At 33.6% G+C, this 16,521-nt stretch overlaps 1 protein-coding gene across 6 annotated transcripts in view; it reads right to left on the bottom strand.

The window, feature by feature from the left end:
* Spn (protein phosphatase 1 regulatory subunit spinophilin) overlaps positions 1-16,521 on the bottom strand; it is a 96,550-nt gene that overhangs the window by 54,069 nt on the left and 25,960 nt on the right. Inside the window, exon 1 of one of the 6 annotated variants that reach the window (XM_072528993.1) lies at positions 11,348-11,584. The exons of the other annotated variants lie outside the window; for them this stretch is intronic. Within the exon in view, the coding sequence (XP_072385094.1) occupies positions 11,348-11,408 (61 nt within the window). The 5' untranslated portion in view covers positions 11,409-11,584. Of the gene's footprint in view, positions 1-11,347; positions 11,585-16,521 lie in introns of those variants that run through there. 6 annotated transcript variants of the gene reach the window in all.

Genomic DNA, 16,521 nt, shown 5'->3' with positions numbered 1-16,521 from the left:
CTTTTTAATCAATTTAATTTATTATTTATCGAAAATAATGCCCCAATACGATCTATGAGTAAAAATTTAAAATTGAAAAACAATTGATTCTATCGTAGAGATAATACAAAGTGACAGTAAAGATGTTAATTTTCTACGTATTAGATTATGTTGTAGGAACTCATTTTAATTAAAATGTTTGAAATGTATAACATTTGTTTAAATTAATACCTTATAATTTGATACTTCATTATGGTTGTTCTATTTTTGGTAAGATTTGATCGTTCACTAAAAATTTAATAAAAGTGCGACAACATTGTCGCATATGTCGTTTTCATTGGCTATTTATGTAGTTTGAAAATCACTTATTGCATTTTAAAAAAAATTTATACAGGGTGTAATATTTAATACGAATCCCTAAATTAATTTTTCCAAAGCCAGTCCTGGAATTTTTTAGTTTAGCTAATACCAGTCGAATGCTTGATAGTAGTGTACTGTATCATGCAAAAATTAAAAAAATCAAATGAGCCGTATAAACACTACAGTAAAATGAAATAAATGGTCAATTACACAAATCACCCTGTTAATTAATAAAGAAGAGGAGTTGACATTTTTTAGTGGCCACATGATATGCTCCCTGAGGGACTCTACATATGGTAGAAGTATGTAAAGTTCCTCATGACTCACCCTGTATAACAAAGCGATTTGCTAACAAATATTATAAACATGAAGGGAACATTTATATTCGACGATGCTTTACATCGACAATTCAATTCCGATATTCTACTAGGCGACAAATAAGTGGAAAGGCAAGACCTTATGTTTCTATGGAAACTAAATATAGTTCTGGAGTCTATTTTTAAAATTATTGCAGATTCACATATTGTAAAATCGGAAGTGCCATATGAATTAAGTGTTCACGATGCATACATGAAAATAAAACATTGGACAAAAAAAATAAAGGCGCCAAGTCTACAGAAAACTTGTGGTTTGCGGCAGAAAACTTTGTATAAAAAAAATGATTTATTAAACGCATACACAGAATGTATTGACTGACATATTCACAATTGGACAATAAGGTAAACGATGTATTTATTAAAAATATTCGTTCTCTCTTAATAATAAGAAGTAGAACAAAGGCTATAACAGTCAAAGATTAAACACAGGCTATAACACATTCAGTCAAACTGTATCAAAACAGTATGTGAAAACCTCCCTAATCCAAAACATCCCTATTATCCCATTTAGGAAGTCCTTACTATCCCAGTTTAATTTCAGGTCAGACTAATTAACTATATAAGGAACTAAATAGCAAAAAGTAAAACAATCGATGCAACCCCAAAAATATCCAGGTATCTAGGAAACAGAAAGCCTACGAGTTGAAACAGGAGCTATAAAATAATCAACTGAAATCTTCAAATATTTGGTGTGAAGTGCAAATAACACCAAAAGCAGGAAGTAACGAAAAAATACATTCCAGGATTGGCCAAGCAGCATCAGCCACTATACAGATACGCGGACTATTGTGAAGTATTAAAAAAATAAATAATAGAATGTATTAAGTTGAACGGTGCCGGAAATAAATCAAAAATCAACTATTGGAGACGATATTCTCGGCTCACTAGACTTGATAGGATGAGAAACGAAGATATTCGAAGAGAAATGGAAATTGGTCTAGCTAGACCACAATAATTGAATTAAGCCAAAAGACTAAACTGCTATGGATACCTGCGAAGAATGCTTGAAAATAGATGGCCAAAAATGATAAAAAAACGCCAGAAATTTAAATACTGAAGATTGCTTCGACATAAAACACTCGAAATAAGGATGCGAGAAAGGGCACCAGCTGTAAAAAACTCCTTATATAAATAGATAAAAGTTTCCGAGAGAAACCAAAATACAAAGTCCTCAATAGTAACCGCTAATATGACATGTAGACAGACTGCTAAAGGTACTAAGACTAAAAGAGAAACAGAACCTAATAATCAACCAAACTTGACTATAGAAACTAGCCTTCAAGTGATTATGGAAAAACTGACTAATCAGGAAAGGTTATTTAAAATCATTGAGGAAAGATTGACTGCTCTAGAATATGGCAATAAAGGAGCCATCCCAATTGAAGCGGAAGATATTCAGGCAACGGTTGTAAACGTTAGGACCAACAACTATGACCTGGCAGTTATTGGTCAATACAGTTCCCCAAAATACAATATCAAAGCTAAAAAATATACTACACTTTTTGAATTCGCGGGTGATCGTTTCATCATGGGAGGAGATTTTGATGCGAAACACACACAATGGGGTTCAAGACTCATAACAACAGAGCCTACGTATTGAACTACAGATCTTATGAAAATTCCTGATTTAATAGACTTTTACATAATTAAGAACGTATCGAGCAGCTACATAAAAATAGAAGAGAACTTGAAAGTCAACTTGGATCATACTCCCATTATATTAACTATTAGTGAAAATATCATTCAAAAGCCTTACAACCCTGTGTTGGTCAACAATAAAACGGACTGGGACAGCCTTAGAATTACACTAGAAGAAATAATTGATTTGGCAGTCCCATTGAAAACCAAAAAACACTTGGACGCCGAGGTGGAACAATTTAATACCGACATTCAACAAGCGGCATGGGAAAATACCCCTCCTGAACTACTAAGAAGATTGAAAGGAAACAACTACCCTAAGGAATTCTTGGATTTAGTCTATGAAAAAAGAAAAGCAAGAAAAAAATGGCAACTAAGCAGAGCACAACAAGATAGAACAAAAGTAAACTAACTTGACTTGAAATTTGACAAATGATTCTAGAACTGAATACTCGCTATGGAAGACTACCAAGAATTTAAAGAGACCAATTATGCAAATGCCTCCTATAAGAAATAAACAAGGAGGTTGGGCCAAAAACAACGAACAAAAAGCATTAGTATTTGTAAATATCTCGAAAGTGTTTTCCAACCATATATAGTAAACATAGATGAATCTCTCCCAGAAGTTGTTCGACAAGATGATGTGGTTATTCCTTTAACCACACCAACATATAATTCCTTATGCCAACACGGCTAAATACCTGGGTATGACACTGCCACAGACACCCAGATGTCAAATAAAAATAAACATAGATAGATTTAGGAAACATACCAAGATACTGGTGAGACTTACGACAACAATATAGATATATCCAGTGTTACATAGGAAATGGAAATACTAATGAAAGAATACAGAAGCCTCTTCGAAAAAGATTATCAAGCGAAGCTAGAAAGGCAAATGGAAAGAGACATTACAGAGAAAGAGAAGAATACCATGAAATATGATAAAGGAACTAAACAAAAAAATATTCAAAAAATAAACAACTCTAAAATGAACCTAACTACTGCCACACGGTTAAAGTAATAGGATTAAACGAAGGCATACAATGCATGAAAAACGACAACTCACCGAGTGTACACGACATATTTACAGAGCAGATTAAATATTTTGGCCCTAGAACTCAACTATGGCATAAGGCAAAAGCAATAGCTCTACTCAAACCAGGAATAGATCATGAAATACCAAATAACTATCGACTAATCTCACTGCTGTGCCCACTTATTTAAATTATATGAAAGGATGATCTCAAACCATATCCAAGAGGCATTGAGCTCTAAACAAATTTTGAGTATTGAGCATCAGAGAGTTTATATAGAGAAGGATTCCGAGTACAAGCAAGTAGCTGGAGTCGCACTAGTTGACCTAACAGCTATCTACGATCCGTCAACAATAAAAAAATGAGAGGTAACTTTCCGCGTTTGAATCAGTATTAGTAAGTTTTATAAGGGTTATTTCGGCATTACTGCCTTGTCAGACAACTCGAACTGATACAAATTCAAATTCGGAAGGTCCAACTAAAGTTTCCAGAATATTTCAGTTTGTCAGCATACTGTTGTATAACAACTATTTCATCCTAAATTTTAAGCCTACTGCCAGTGGCGCACCGAGGGAGGGGGGGGTTTTGGGGGGTTACCCCCCCCCAGGACCCTATTCCGACACTGTTACTTACACATTTTAAGGACTCAAAATGGAGGTAATATCATAAAAGGCAAATTCTAGGTGCGCTACTGCATACTGCAAAATATTCAACAAAAAAACTCTCTTTCAGAAAAGACTTTCAGAAGACCGTCACCTAGTCCTAGTAGAAATAATAGTAGATATAGGTCTCAAGAGATTGAGATCCCACAACTGACCGCATAAAGGAAAAAGATACTCTGGAATCTGAAGTTGCTCATTTGAAGAAGCAACTTCTTCTTCTTCACGTGCCATCTCCTCTAAGAAGGTTGGCAACCAACATGGCAATTCGCACTTTCGACGCCGCTGCTCTAAAGAGGTCAGCAGAAGTGCAGTTAAACCAAGCTCTCAAATTATTCAACCAGGAGGTGCGTCTTCTTCCGCGACTCCTTCTACTCCTTCTGTATTCTTCCTTGCATTATTAATTGCAACAAGTTATAACGCTCGCCCCTCATGACATGACCCAGATATTGCAGTTTTTTGACTTTAATTGTATTTAAAACCTCTTTATCTTTTCCCATTCTTCTCAACACCTCGACATTCGTGACTCTATCCACCCAACTTATTCTTAATATCCTTCTGTAGGCCCATAACTCGAAGGCTTCCAATCTGTCCGAAACATCTTTCTTTAAAGTCCAAGCCTCCAACCCATAAAATAATACGGAGAACACGTAGCATCTACTAGCAGGAGCAAGGAGCAACTAGCGATTGATAAAAGTGAAATAGAAAAGTTAAGAGAACAAGTGTCAATTTTGCAAGAGCAGTTACACTTTCAAAGTCAGTGTCAGCTTGAAGAAAAAATAAAATAATCGAAAAAGTAAATCTCCAGATGACAATAGTTAGGAAGGAAGGAAGTAATCATCAAACTTTCCTTGGACATCCTGAAAAAGAATCAAACGAAATATAATGACTTAAGTCATACGAAATGGCTCACCTATTTGGCAGGAAATATCCAAACATAGTGGCGTACCGGGCTCAATGGGAATCTGTGTACCTATCTTTAAAATTGCCTGTTATATCAGAAATGGGAAAGTCCAGATGGAGTACATACAGCAGCCTTTCTGGAGGACATTTTGGAATATAAATAACACTTGCCAGAGTTCGAGACAGATTTTACTAAATCAACTGTCGTCGAGATGTAGAATATTGGTGTAATAAATACGATTTATGTAACGGTAAAATAGTTCCTCGAAAAGTCGTGGTAAAATGGCACAATATCTTTCCGGAGAGCCTTTTGAACGACTTGCAGTGGATATTCTCGGTTGACTTTCGATGACAGAGAGGAAACAACTTAATGGTCACAATGGATTATTTTTCAAAATGGCCTTAAATTGTACCCCTTCCTAACCAAGAAACGACTACAGTAGCAGACGTATTATGTAGAAGAGAACTGTAGCTTCCTCAAGATCTTATTTTTGGAATATTTTGCCTCTCTGCGAAGAAGAACGTTCATTCTTGACGTACATCGAAAATTTGAAAGAAAAATTGAAAAAAGTCTACGATTTTGCTCGTAAAAATTTGAAACTTCAAAGCGATAAAGCCTAGGCCAGGCTCGACATGGATGAGAACTGGTAGAACTTCTTTCGAAAGAGAACTATTTATCCCACATAGAATAAGTTTCTTGACGAAAAATAGGAAGTATTAAAATTCTAGAATATTCAAGATGATATCGAAAAATCCTGAAATTTCTAGTAAATTCTGGAACGTCAGAAATTTTATATAAACAGAGGAAGTTGGCATTTAAAAAATCAGCAGAATAACCTGAAGACAGGTTTCCAAAAAACTGTTGAATGTAAGAGTGCAGAGGAAAAGACCTATTAAAAGACCGAAAAAGGGCTGGGAGGATGATAGGTCCCTTAAGCTAGCGGGGACACATGAGCGGAATCCAATTTAACCTACGTAATACTTTTTCACCAATTTTTCACTAATTTATTACCACCCTAATAATTTTTCACCACCAAACCAACCTTAAGGGGAGCGATTCTGCTGGCTTAAGGTTCAAGCTAGCAGAATTAAAAAAAAAAAACTTTTTGTTAATGGCATATTTTTTCACCAATTTTTCACTAATTTATTACCACCCTAATAATGTTTCACCACCAAACCACCCTTAATGGGAGCGATTCTGCTGGCTTAAGGTTTAATCTAGCAGAATTCAAAAAAAAAACTTTTTGTTGATGGCATATATTTTCACCCATTTTTCACTAATTTATTACCACCCTAATAATTTTTCACCACCGAACCACCCTTAATGGGAACGATTCTGCTGGCTTAAGGTTCAAGCTAGCAGAATTCAGAAAAAAAACTTTTTGTTGATGGCATATTTTTTCACTAATTTTTCACTAATTTATTACCACCCTAATAATTTTTCACCACCAAACCACCCTTAATGGGAGCGATTCTGCTGGCTTAAGGTTTAAGCTGGCAGAATTCAAAAAAAAAAACTTTTTGTTGATGGCATATTTTTTTACCCATTTTTCACTAATTTATTACCACCCTAATATTTTTTCACCATCAAACCACCCTTAAGGGGAGCGATTCTGCTGGCTTACGGTTCAAGCTAGCATAATTAAAAAAAATATTTATGATATACCACAGTGTTCTGCTAGGTTTTTACGAATTTATTACAACTTTAGTAATTTTTCACCCCTTACTACCCCTTTAACAAAAATTAAATAATTTGTTTTTTCGAAAATACTTTAATACATTTACACGGTGTGTGTGTGCGAGTGTGTGTGTGTGAAAAACACTTCTGTTGTAATAATTGGTATATTTAATTAAAAATTACTACTTACCTATTACTTATTAATTACTTACTAAAAGTACTACAAATTTCACTGAAGATGGACTGATAAGTCCGAAAACATTTTGAACTTAAACCCTTTAGGATTTTTTAAATTTAATTAAATATACCAATCACAACAATGTTTTACTTCAATGTTCGAGTTTTTTAACTATATGATATACAGCCAACTCACGGGAATGATCCCTTTTTAAGTTGTAAAATTTTGTTAAAAAATAGGCATTGTACAAAACAACAATATTGCAATTTTTAGCATATAAAAAAGTTGGTGAAGTTGGTGTTTGTGTAAATTCCTGCATTTAAAGATGTAAACTACTTTCCTTATTTGAATTTCTAGTATTTATGGGAATTATCTTCCACACTGACACATACGGATTTCAAGATTGGAGGGTTATTGGAAAACAGATCCACTATTCAACTTAAAATCTTTTTTGCAGAACATCGGAAGAGATCTTTTTCTTATAATTTTAAGGTGCTTAATCTTCATCCATAATCCAATGGGACCGAATGTTATTTCTGAAGATCGGTTTTATAGAATAAGAACAGTTATAGACTTTTTAATAATAAAATGACTGCTCTGCGTTATCCAGCAAAAGAAATATCGCTAGATGAATCGATGGTACCGTGGAAAGTTAGACTTAGTTTTAAACAATATACTAAACAAAAGACATAAAAGACGATATCAAGGTTAGAATTAATTCGTAAATTAATTTATAAAAAAGCAAAGAAAGACGGAATATCGCACGCGAACATTTACCTATAAATAATTGCTAATAAATCGGACAAACGCGAAACGAAAACGAAAAGATGCAGAGTATGTCCTATCCTAACAATAAGAAAAAACCCAATTTATGAGTGTGTGGATTGTGCCGAGAAACCAGATCTCTCCGTGGGCGATTCTTTCAAACATTTCCATAAACAAAATAAATAAGTTAATATTTTTTTGTAATAACCTTTAATTTTTTCCTATATTCAACTGACAATGAATGAAAAATCGACAAAGAAGTAAAATACAAATATCTTTAAATTTTTAAAATGCTGCTAATATAAATTTATTTTACTACGCAAATAATCTATATCAGCTGTTCTAACCAACCGGTAATTTCGGTCTCATTTGAATATACCTACTTAAAATATTTATATCCTAAAATGTTTTCCAATATAAATTCTTTATGTTATACACCTAATCTTAAAATTATGTTTTGACCAATCGTTAATACTCTTCTTATTTAAATAATATTAAAATATTAAATACCTAAATAATTTTTCAAATTTTCATCTACCTAATGAATGCAAATCTTTTAACAATAGGTGCGGCACGGTCCCGACGACCCTCCTTTACAATCAGATAAATAATGTAATAGAGGTAATAAAATTATTTCAATTTGAATATTTCTTACCTGTTAATTTATTCTGTGAAATATAAAAATTCCATTGTATTTACTAAAACTCAACTTAATTTCAGTTATTTTATATTCATAAAAGGGACTAACGATTCGATTTCGCTTAGCCATGTAATACAACTCGAATCAGAGTCAATTTTTTAAAACAGGTAAAATTTATAGTTTTTGGAATAAAGTGTTTTCATATTTTTAATATTTAAACATTGAAAAAATAAATATTAGTTAACATTTGAAAATGTTTTTCAATTAAGGTAGTTGAGAAAAACATGACTAGGCTGGTAAAAATATAGTAAAATTCTAGCAGAGCACTCTTGTGTTTACAAAAAGATTTTTTATTCACCTAGCGTCAATGTGTATCTTTTTGAATGTTTCCCATTAACTGAGGCTTAGGGGGTCAAAAATTATAAGGGTGGATCAAATTTAGTAAAAACCAGGCAAGCAATTTATATTTTCAATTACAAGTAGAATACAGTAAAATTATAAAAATAGATTTTTTATCACCTTAAATTTTAACGTAGTAGAATTATTGACTCCTCATAGAGGGTAGTTGAAGGGTGAAAAATTACTAGGATGGTAATGTCTTAGTACAAATCTAGCATAATACTGTAGTACCTCATATTTCCGAAAAGATGTGCTTTGCATTCAATCAGCGTAAATGTGTAGATGGTGGAATTGGTGAAGTTGGTTAATATTTAGTAAAAACTAACCAGAGAGTTTCTTATTTTATTTATAAATAGTATTTAGTAAAATTATAAAACAAAACTTTTTCACCTTTAATTTAAACGTAGCAGAACTATTGACTTCCACTAAGGGTTAGTCGAGGGATAAAAAATTACTAAGTTGGTAATAAATTCGTAAAAACTTAGCAAAACACTGTGGTATATCATAAATAATTTTAATTTTTAATTACGCTGGCTCGAATATTAAGCTAGCAGGAATGTTTCCAAATAAGATTGGTTTAGAGATGGAAACTTATCAGGGTAAAAATACTTTTTTATGTCAGTTATAAGTAGAGGATAGTGAAATTGTAAAAAAAGATTTTTTTCACGTTAAATTTTAACCTAACAGAATTATTGACTTATCACAAGGGGTAGTTTAGGTGTGAAAACTTTCACACCTAAATCTCCTACTTTCAGCTAGTAGGAAAGTTTTCGAATAGGTTTATGGGAGCAAAATTATCAGGATGGTCAAAGTTTAGTATAAACTTAACAAAACACTTTTTTATTTCGGTTATAAGTAGTGGACAGTAAATTTGAAAAAAAAAAATTTCTCCTTAAATTTTAATCTAACACAATTATTGACTTTTCACAAGGGGTAGTTAAAGGGTGAAAAATTACTAGGATGGTAATAAATTCGTAAAAACCTAGCAAAACACTGTGGTATATTATAAATATGTTTTTTAACTTCTGCTAGCTTGAACCGCAAGCCAGCAGAATGGCTCCCCTTAAGGGTGGTTTAATGGTGAAACAATATTAGGGTGGTAATAAATTAGTGAAAAATGGGTGAAAAAATATGCTATCAACAAAAAGTTTTTTTTTTGAATTCTGCCATCTTGAACCTTAAGCCAGAAGAACCGCTCCCATTAAGGGTGGTTCGGTGGTGAAAAATTATTAGGGTGGTAATAAATTAGTGAAAAATTGGTGAAAAAATATGTCATCAACAAAAAGTTTTTTTTTTGAATTCTGCTAGCTTGAACCTTAAGCCAGCAGAATCGCTCCCATTAAGGGGGGTTTGGTGGTGAAAAATTATTAGGGTGGTAATAAATTAGTAAAAAATGGGTGAAAAAATATGCCATCAACAAAAAGTTTTTTTTTTGAATTCTGCTAGCTTAAACCTTAAGCCAGCAGAATCACTCCCATTAAGGGTGGTTTGGTGGTGAAAAATTATTAGGGTGGTAATAAATTAGTGAAAAATTGGTGAAAAAATATGCCATCAACAAAAAGTTTTTTTTTTGAATTCTGCTAGCTTGAACCTTAAGCCAGCAGAATCGCTCCCCTTAAGATTGGTTTGGTGGTGAAAAATTAGTAGGGTGGTAATAAATTAGTGAAAAATTGGTGAAAAAATATGCCATCAACAAAAAGATTTTTTATTTTATTATTCTGCTAGCTTGAACCTTAAGCCAGCAGAATCCCTCCCATTAAGGGTGGTTTGGTGGTGAAAAATTATTAGGATGGTAATAAATTAGTGAAAAAAGGGTGAAAAAATATGCCATTAACCAAAAGTTTCTTTTTTGAATTCTGCTAGCTTGAATCTTAAGCCAGCAGAATCGCTCCCCTTAAGGTTGGTTTGGTGGTGAAAAATTATTAGGGTGGTAATAAATTAGTGAAAAATGGGTGAAACAATATTACGTAGGTTAAATTGGATTCCGCTTATGTGTCCCCGCTAGCTTAAGGGTCCTGAGGATGATGTGGTTGAAGACGCAAGAAATAAGGAAGGCCACACGTCTCGAGTTAAGCTCTAGAGCCATAGAATGGAACGATTCTCTTAATAATAATATTTTATCCATAAACATATTATGTAGGTATCCACAGTATTGGTTTATTGAAATTATTGCAACACTTGTAACAGGAAAATTTCAAACAATTTTGAAATTGTTCGTTACTTATTTATAACATTACGTCGGGGATTACGAGCTGTGTCATGAAAACTGTGTTATTAATAAATTTCATACGGAGTATAACAATTTCTATGCATTGAATAAAAAAAAATAAAAAAAAAATAGAAAGAACGAATTAGTAGTAGTATTAAAATATATTTGTTAATAGGTTTATTCTAATTTGGTAAATATGTTCGCCCCAGTTTGTTGAGCACTGAACTAAATATATAGACATAATGACTGTATTAAATAAAAGTTCTCGTGAATGAAAATTTAGCAAAAATAATCACCTTCCGTGTACTTTCTCTAATAACTTAAACACTATGTACACATTCTAAACAATGTACTTTAGTACCGAAGCGACTGTTATCTTCCGAGATGATATCTTGCTTGAAAATAAAAATAACCGAAATACTATTTTTAAAACTTCTCATGGCACACATAATTATACCGTCTGGACGTATTGTTAGACAAATTATTAGCCAGACGAATTGTTTCAATGTCTTTAGAAATACGTACCTGTACAATCTATGCACATTAACCTTAGTCTTAAACACATCTTATTGAGGTGCTTTACCATTTAGAAGGCCTTTTTTAAAACACTGTATACTGACTAAAACTAATATTAATATTTAACATCTAATTTAGATTCACTAGAATCAGCGAAAACAACACACGGAAGTGAACTGAATGCGAATTCTCAAGCTACTCCCGAATTGTAATGGTTTTATCTAATATTTTAATGAATGTAAAGCCCACTGAACTTAAGGATGTTTTAGTAAATAGTCGCGTGCTGTCGTATTCAAAACACTGGAACTCTAAGCTAAAAATAACTTTTACATGGATCCTCTCCTCACTCAGTATTTGTACGCTCACGACTAGCCAATTTTTGTTTGCGTATAATTGATTCTTTTGCTGTCGACATATGTAATTTACTTATTACGATATTTTGATTTGAAGTGCCTTTTTATTCAATTATCAGTTTTTTATTCTAACAGTACTAAACACACAGACAAATTTAAAGGATCAAAAGGATATTTTATAATTTTTGTTTGTGTTTTGTAGCAAATTTGAAAATAAATTTTTAAGTGATATCTAACTAATAATTGCAATGTATTTTGATACATTTTATGCTATTGATACGATGCCTTCGGTATTGTAGACACTATCGTGATTGCTTCGCTTTTGATATCGCTTTTACCCCAAGTCTATCTCTGACAAAAACATGGATTTCACGTAAACATCTTATACAGATTTTTGAAAGTTCTAAAAGGTAAATGAGAAAATAGTTTAAGACAAACCCGTGAAGATGTACAGCGGATTTCGCTTTGTTTTCGAAGAACAATTATTTAAACAAGAATTGTACTTGCCCAAACAGTGACTCTAAAGGTATAAGCAAATCACAATCGATTCTTTGAGGCTTCAATTTTAAGATATTAAAAAAACTTTAAAACGGTGGGTCTATTGAATAAAAAGAAGTATTTGCTTTTACTTCCTAGTATTTCAGTATTTACTTAATAGTAATTGAATAAAAGAACAGTAACTACTTTATTTAAAAGAATTTACTTGGACCAAAAAGTAATCTCTGTTATTTTCAAGTAGTTACTGAAAATGTGTTCGCCAGTAGAGTGTGCATACTTACACTAGTAGAGCGGTGGTTCTAAATATTTTTCGTTTGTTATAATTATGGTTGACTTTATATATGTTCGTAAAAACAAACACTACCTGTAAAGAAGAAGCATAACTTTCTATCAGATTATTTTTTGCCACAGCTAGATGAAAGCAGACGAGGTGTACTTTGCTCTCGAGAAAGGGTGGAGATTTTTTTGCGATACGTTAGTGATACTGGATTTCAACCAGGTATTGCTGAAGATTTCGATGTTCACCATACGACGGTATGTAAAACCATAGATAATGTTGCTGTCAGAATTTTTGAGAAATCACATCAGTGGATAAAGTTTCCTTCTGACATGGAAGGTATGGAAGAAGCAAGAATAAAATGGGCAAATCGATTCCAAATACCTACAGTCATTGGTATTTGTATCTGGTGCACTGGATTGTATCCATGTTCGTATTAAAAAACCTTCAGAATTTGGTGACGAATTTATTAGAAAAGAATATCCTAGCATAAATGTAGAAGTAGTAAGTAAAAGATGCAAATGAAGGGATTAAAAGTGTGGACACTCAGTGGCCTGGAAGTGTTCACGATTCGAGGATTTGGAAACAAAGTTCGATTTATCAAATTTTACATAGGTTTAGAGGTAATTGTTCCTTTCTTGGAGATATTCGAATTATTATCTTATTTCTTGGAATTGCTCCATGGTTATTATGCCCATTCAAAACCCCTCAAAACAGAAGCGAGGAATTAATTAATATCACTCATTCCAGAGAAAGGGTGATAATTGAAAGAGTATTTGGGCAGCTAAAGCAGAGATTTTCTATGTTAGGGTCAAAAGTAAGAGTGTCTTTGTAAAAGTTACAAAAATCATTGTTTGTTGTGCTGTTTTGTATAATATTTGCAAACATCTACGGGATGACTTTGAGTTTACCGAAAATGAACTAGAAAACCCACAGGACCTCCATGATGTACACGACAATGAAGTGGAAGTAGATAACATCCGTCTAAGAGGAGCTGCAAAAAGTCAACTAATAGTGGAAACAATATTTAACAATAATATTTAACTTCATTTTGTAATTTTCTAGCGTTAATTTATTCTTAATTTGTTTACTTAAAGGTCATTGTCAATTTTTGTGTCATAGATACTAATATATATATATATATATATATATATATATATATATATATATATATATATATATATATATATATATATATATATATTATATAAAAAGTCTGTTTATTGTTTTGTTATTTAGTACACTGAAACTTTTAATACAAATATTACAAATACAAATTTAATACAAAATTAAGAAAAAAAATGTGAAATTATAATAATTGCAGTACTTCTTTAGAAATTACATATACATTAAAAAATTGCAGTACATATTGGGAAATTACAAATTCATGTATTCTCGTAGTTCTGATATAATGCGACTATTATCCACTTCTGCTCCAAAACTTTTGTCAGGAATTCAAGATGGAATAACATTTGTCAATTTTTTTATGAGAACTTTTTCCATTTGGGCTTGAAGTCTGGCAACATTTAATTGTTCAAGAAGAACAAGTCGTTGCAACTTTTGTGTTTATAAACTTTCCGTTTCCTCAGTATCTCATTTAAATTTCTTCTTCTTTGGACGTTTTGTCAGCGTTCCTATAGGTGAGGACATCTGTTTTCATGTTATTGAGAATTTTTTTAATTTCTCAACAGTAATACTCGCACCAGAAGCTTTAATAAATTGGTCTTTTATTTCATTCCATGCCTTTTCTTTACTTTTAACAATTGCCGGAACCAATGATTTATTCAGAAGGACCATATGATTTTTCAATATTTTTACAAATATAAGCCTTTGACAGCCACTCTCGACAGGCAATTCTTCCTCACTTGACGACGACATGATTACTTGTAGCGCTAAAATTTAACTGACGTGGGATATACTACACAGAATATCAACGAAGTTTACAAACTTGTTAAAATTTGTCTTGCAGATATAAATAACCTTTCAAGACAATTTTATAAGTAAACACTTACAAGCATAAGTTAACACTTAAAAGTATATACTTAAATTTCAGAATGTTTTTCCAGTATTACCTTATCAGAGAAAACTTACTTTTATTCAAATATAAATAAGTAATATCTTATCCTTATAAGTATTAGCTTTTGTTTAAAAGTTACTACTTCTAAGGTAACACTTGGGTCTATTGAATAAAAATCAAAGTAAGTTTTCTCTGATAAGGTAATACTAAGTATATACTTGTAAGTTGTAAGTGTTAACTTATGCTTGTAAGTATTTACTTATAAAATTGTGTCTTGTACGGTTTTTTTTAATTGCCATATTGCCAGATTCCAGTAAGAGCCTGAGAAGGTATCCACTGAATTCTGACAGGCAACGGTGGGGGAAATCTTTTTTGGACATCTACGTCACGGAAAAAGACGGCACCTTTCGGCCGGATTATCCGTGTTCCGGCTAAAACCTTAACCACCGTTCCAGAAAGGTGGTCTTGCCGCTCAATGAACAACTAAAATAAAAAACTAAAAATTTATAAATAATCATACCTATTACCGTAAATCAGAAAATGTTTCAGACGTTAGGCCATAAACTAATAAATAATATTAACCATAAATTTCAGATACCTGGCTCAATTTCCTCCTCTGTCCTCCTGCTCCTTTTTTTTGATCACTCCAGAAATCAGACAGTGTACTTCTCTCCATTCTTTCTCTCCTCTTAACATTATGTTTACAATGTTTCTTTCATCCAGCTGGAAACCCATTCGCCTCGCATTTGCCCATCTCTGGCAGTTAAAAATGTGGGCGGGAGCGTTTCCTGAACTAACATTCCCACCACGGCCTCAGATCGTGAATAAGCTCCTTCGTCCACCTTGCCTTTCCGCTATCATTCGCCCATTCTCTCTGCCAGTATACTATCGTTCTTTCTCTCTCATTCTCATCTATATTTACATCCATCCTCCTTGGATCTACCCTCGCTAGCTCTTTGCACAACAAAACGATCGGTATCACCGCTCCAATGACATATAGAGCCTCATTTGAAACTGTCCTATATGCGCTAAATACCCTGAGGAGCATTCGCCTTTGCGAAGTCTCCATCAGCTTAGCGTATTTCGCAGTGTTTAGTACGCTACATCACACGGGGGCAGCGTAGGTTACCTTCTTCTTCTTCTAATGGCGCTACAACCCTTTGTGAGTCTTGGCCTGCTTAACAAAATTCTTCCATTCTGCCCTGTCGGATACTTTCCTTCGCCACTGCTTGATATTCATGGTTTTAAGATCCCTCTCTACGTCGTCTATCCATCTGTTACGGGACCTTCCTCTTGTTCTGTTTCCTTGGAGCTTCCATCTCTGGACTACTTTTACAGCAGCGTAGGTTACCACCGACTGGAAAACTCCATTTAGCACCTTCTTTTGGTGCTACCTGGGCCTCCAATGTTTGGCATCAGCCGTATCAACGCCTCCAAATTTCGGTCCGCCTTCTCTACCGTCGTTTGGATATGTACTCTGAACCTTAGTTCTTCTGACAACCAGACTCCCAGATATTTAATCGATTGAACTGGTGCAATCTCCACACCTTCCACTATAAAGCGAAGAGAGGATTTTTCCCGGCTCCCTTTGAGAACTATCACCTCAGTTTTCTGAGGCGCTAGCTGTAGATCGTCCCCTCTGATCCACCTACTAATGCGACGCAGGGCAGTGTTAGCCGCATTAGCCATGTCCGTTTTCTGACTCGCCTTCGCAACCAGTGCGAGATCATCGGCATAAGCTACAAAAGTGCACCCCCTTGGCATCTGTAGCCTCAACACCCCGTCGTTCAGGACATTCCACAGGATGGGACCTAGTACTGAATCCTGCGGAACGCCCTGCGACAAACTGATGTTGGTATCTTTTTCTCTTATGGACCTGTCAGTAAAGTATGTGTCAATTACGTTGACCAGGTACTCACTAACAACCAATTCTCTCAGCCTGGACATAATTTTGTCCCATGATGCCGTATTAAAGGCATTTTTGACGTCAAGCAGGATGAGAGCCACCCATCTCTTTGTGTCCTGCGTAACTAAAGAG

This window comes from Diabrotica undecimpunctata, chromosome 4 (assembly GCF_040954645.1).
Source record: "Diabrotica undecimpunctata isolate CICGRU chromosome 4, icDiaUnde3, whole genome shotgun sequence".
Taxonomy (NCBI): domain Eukaryota; kingdom Metazoa; phylum Arthropoda; class Insecta; order Coleoptera; family Chrysomelidae; genus Diabrotica; species Diabrotica undecimpunctata.
The sequence above is the reverse complement of the archived record's forward strand: the minus strand, read 5'-3'. Positions and strand labels throughout refer to the sequence as shown.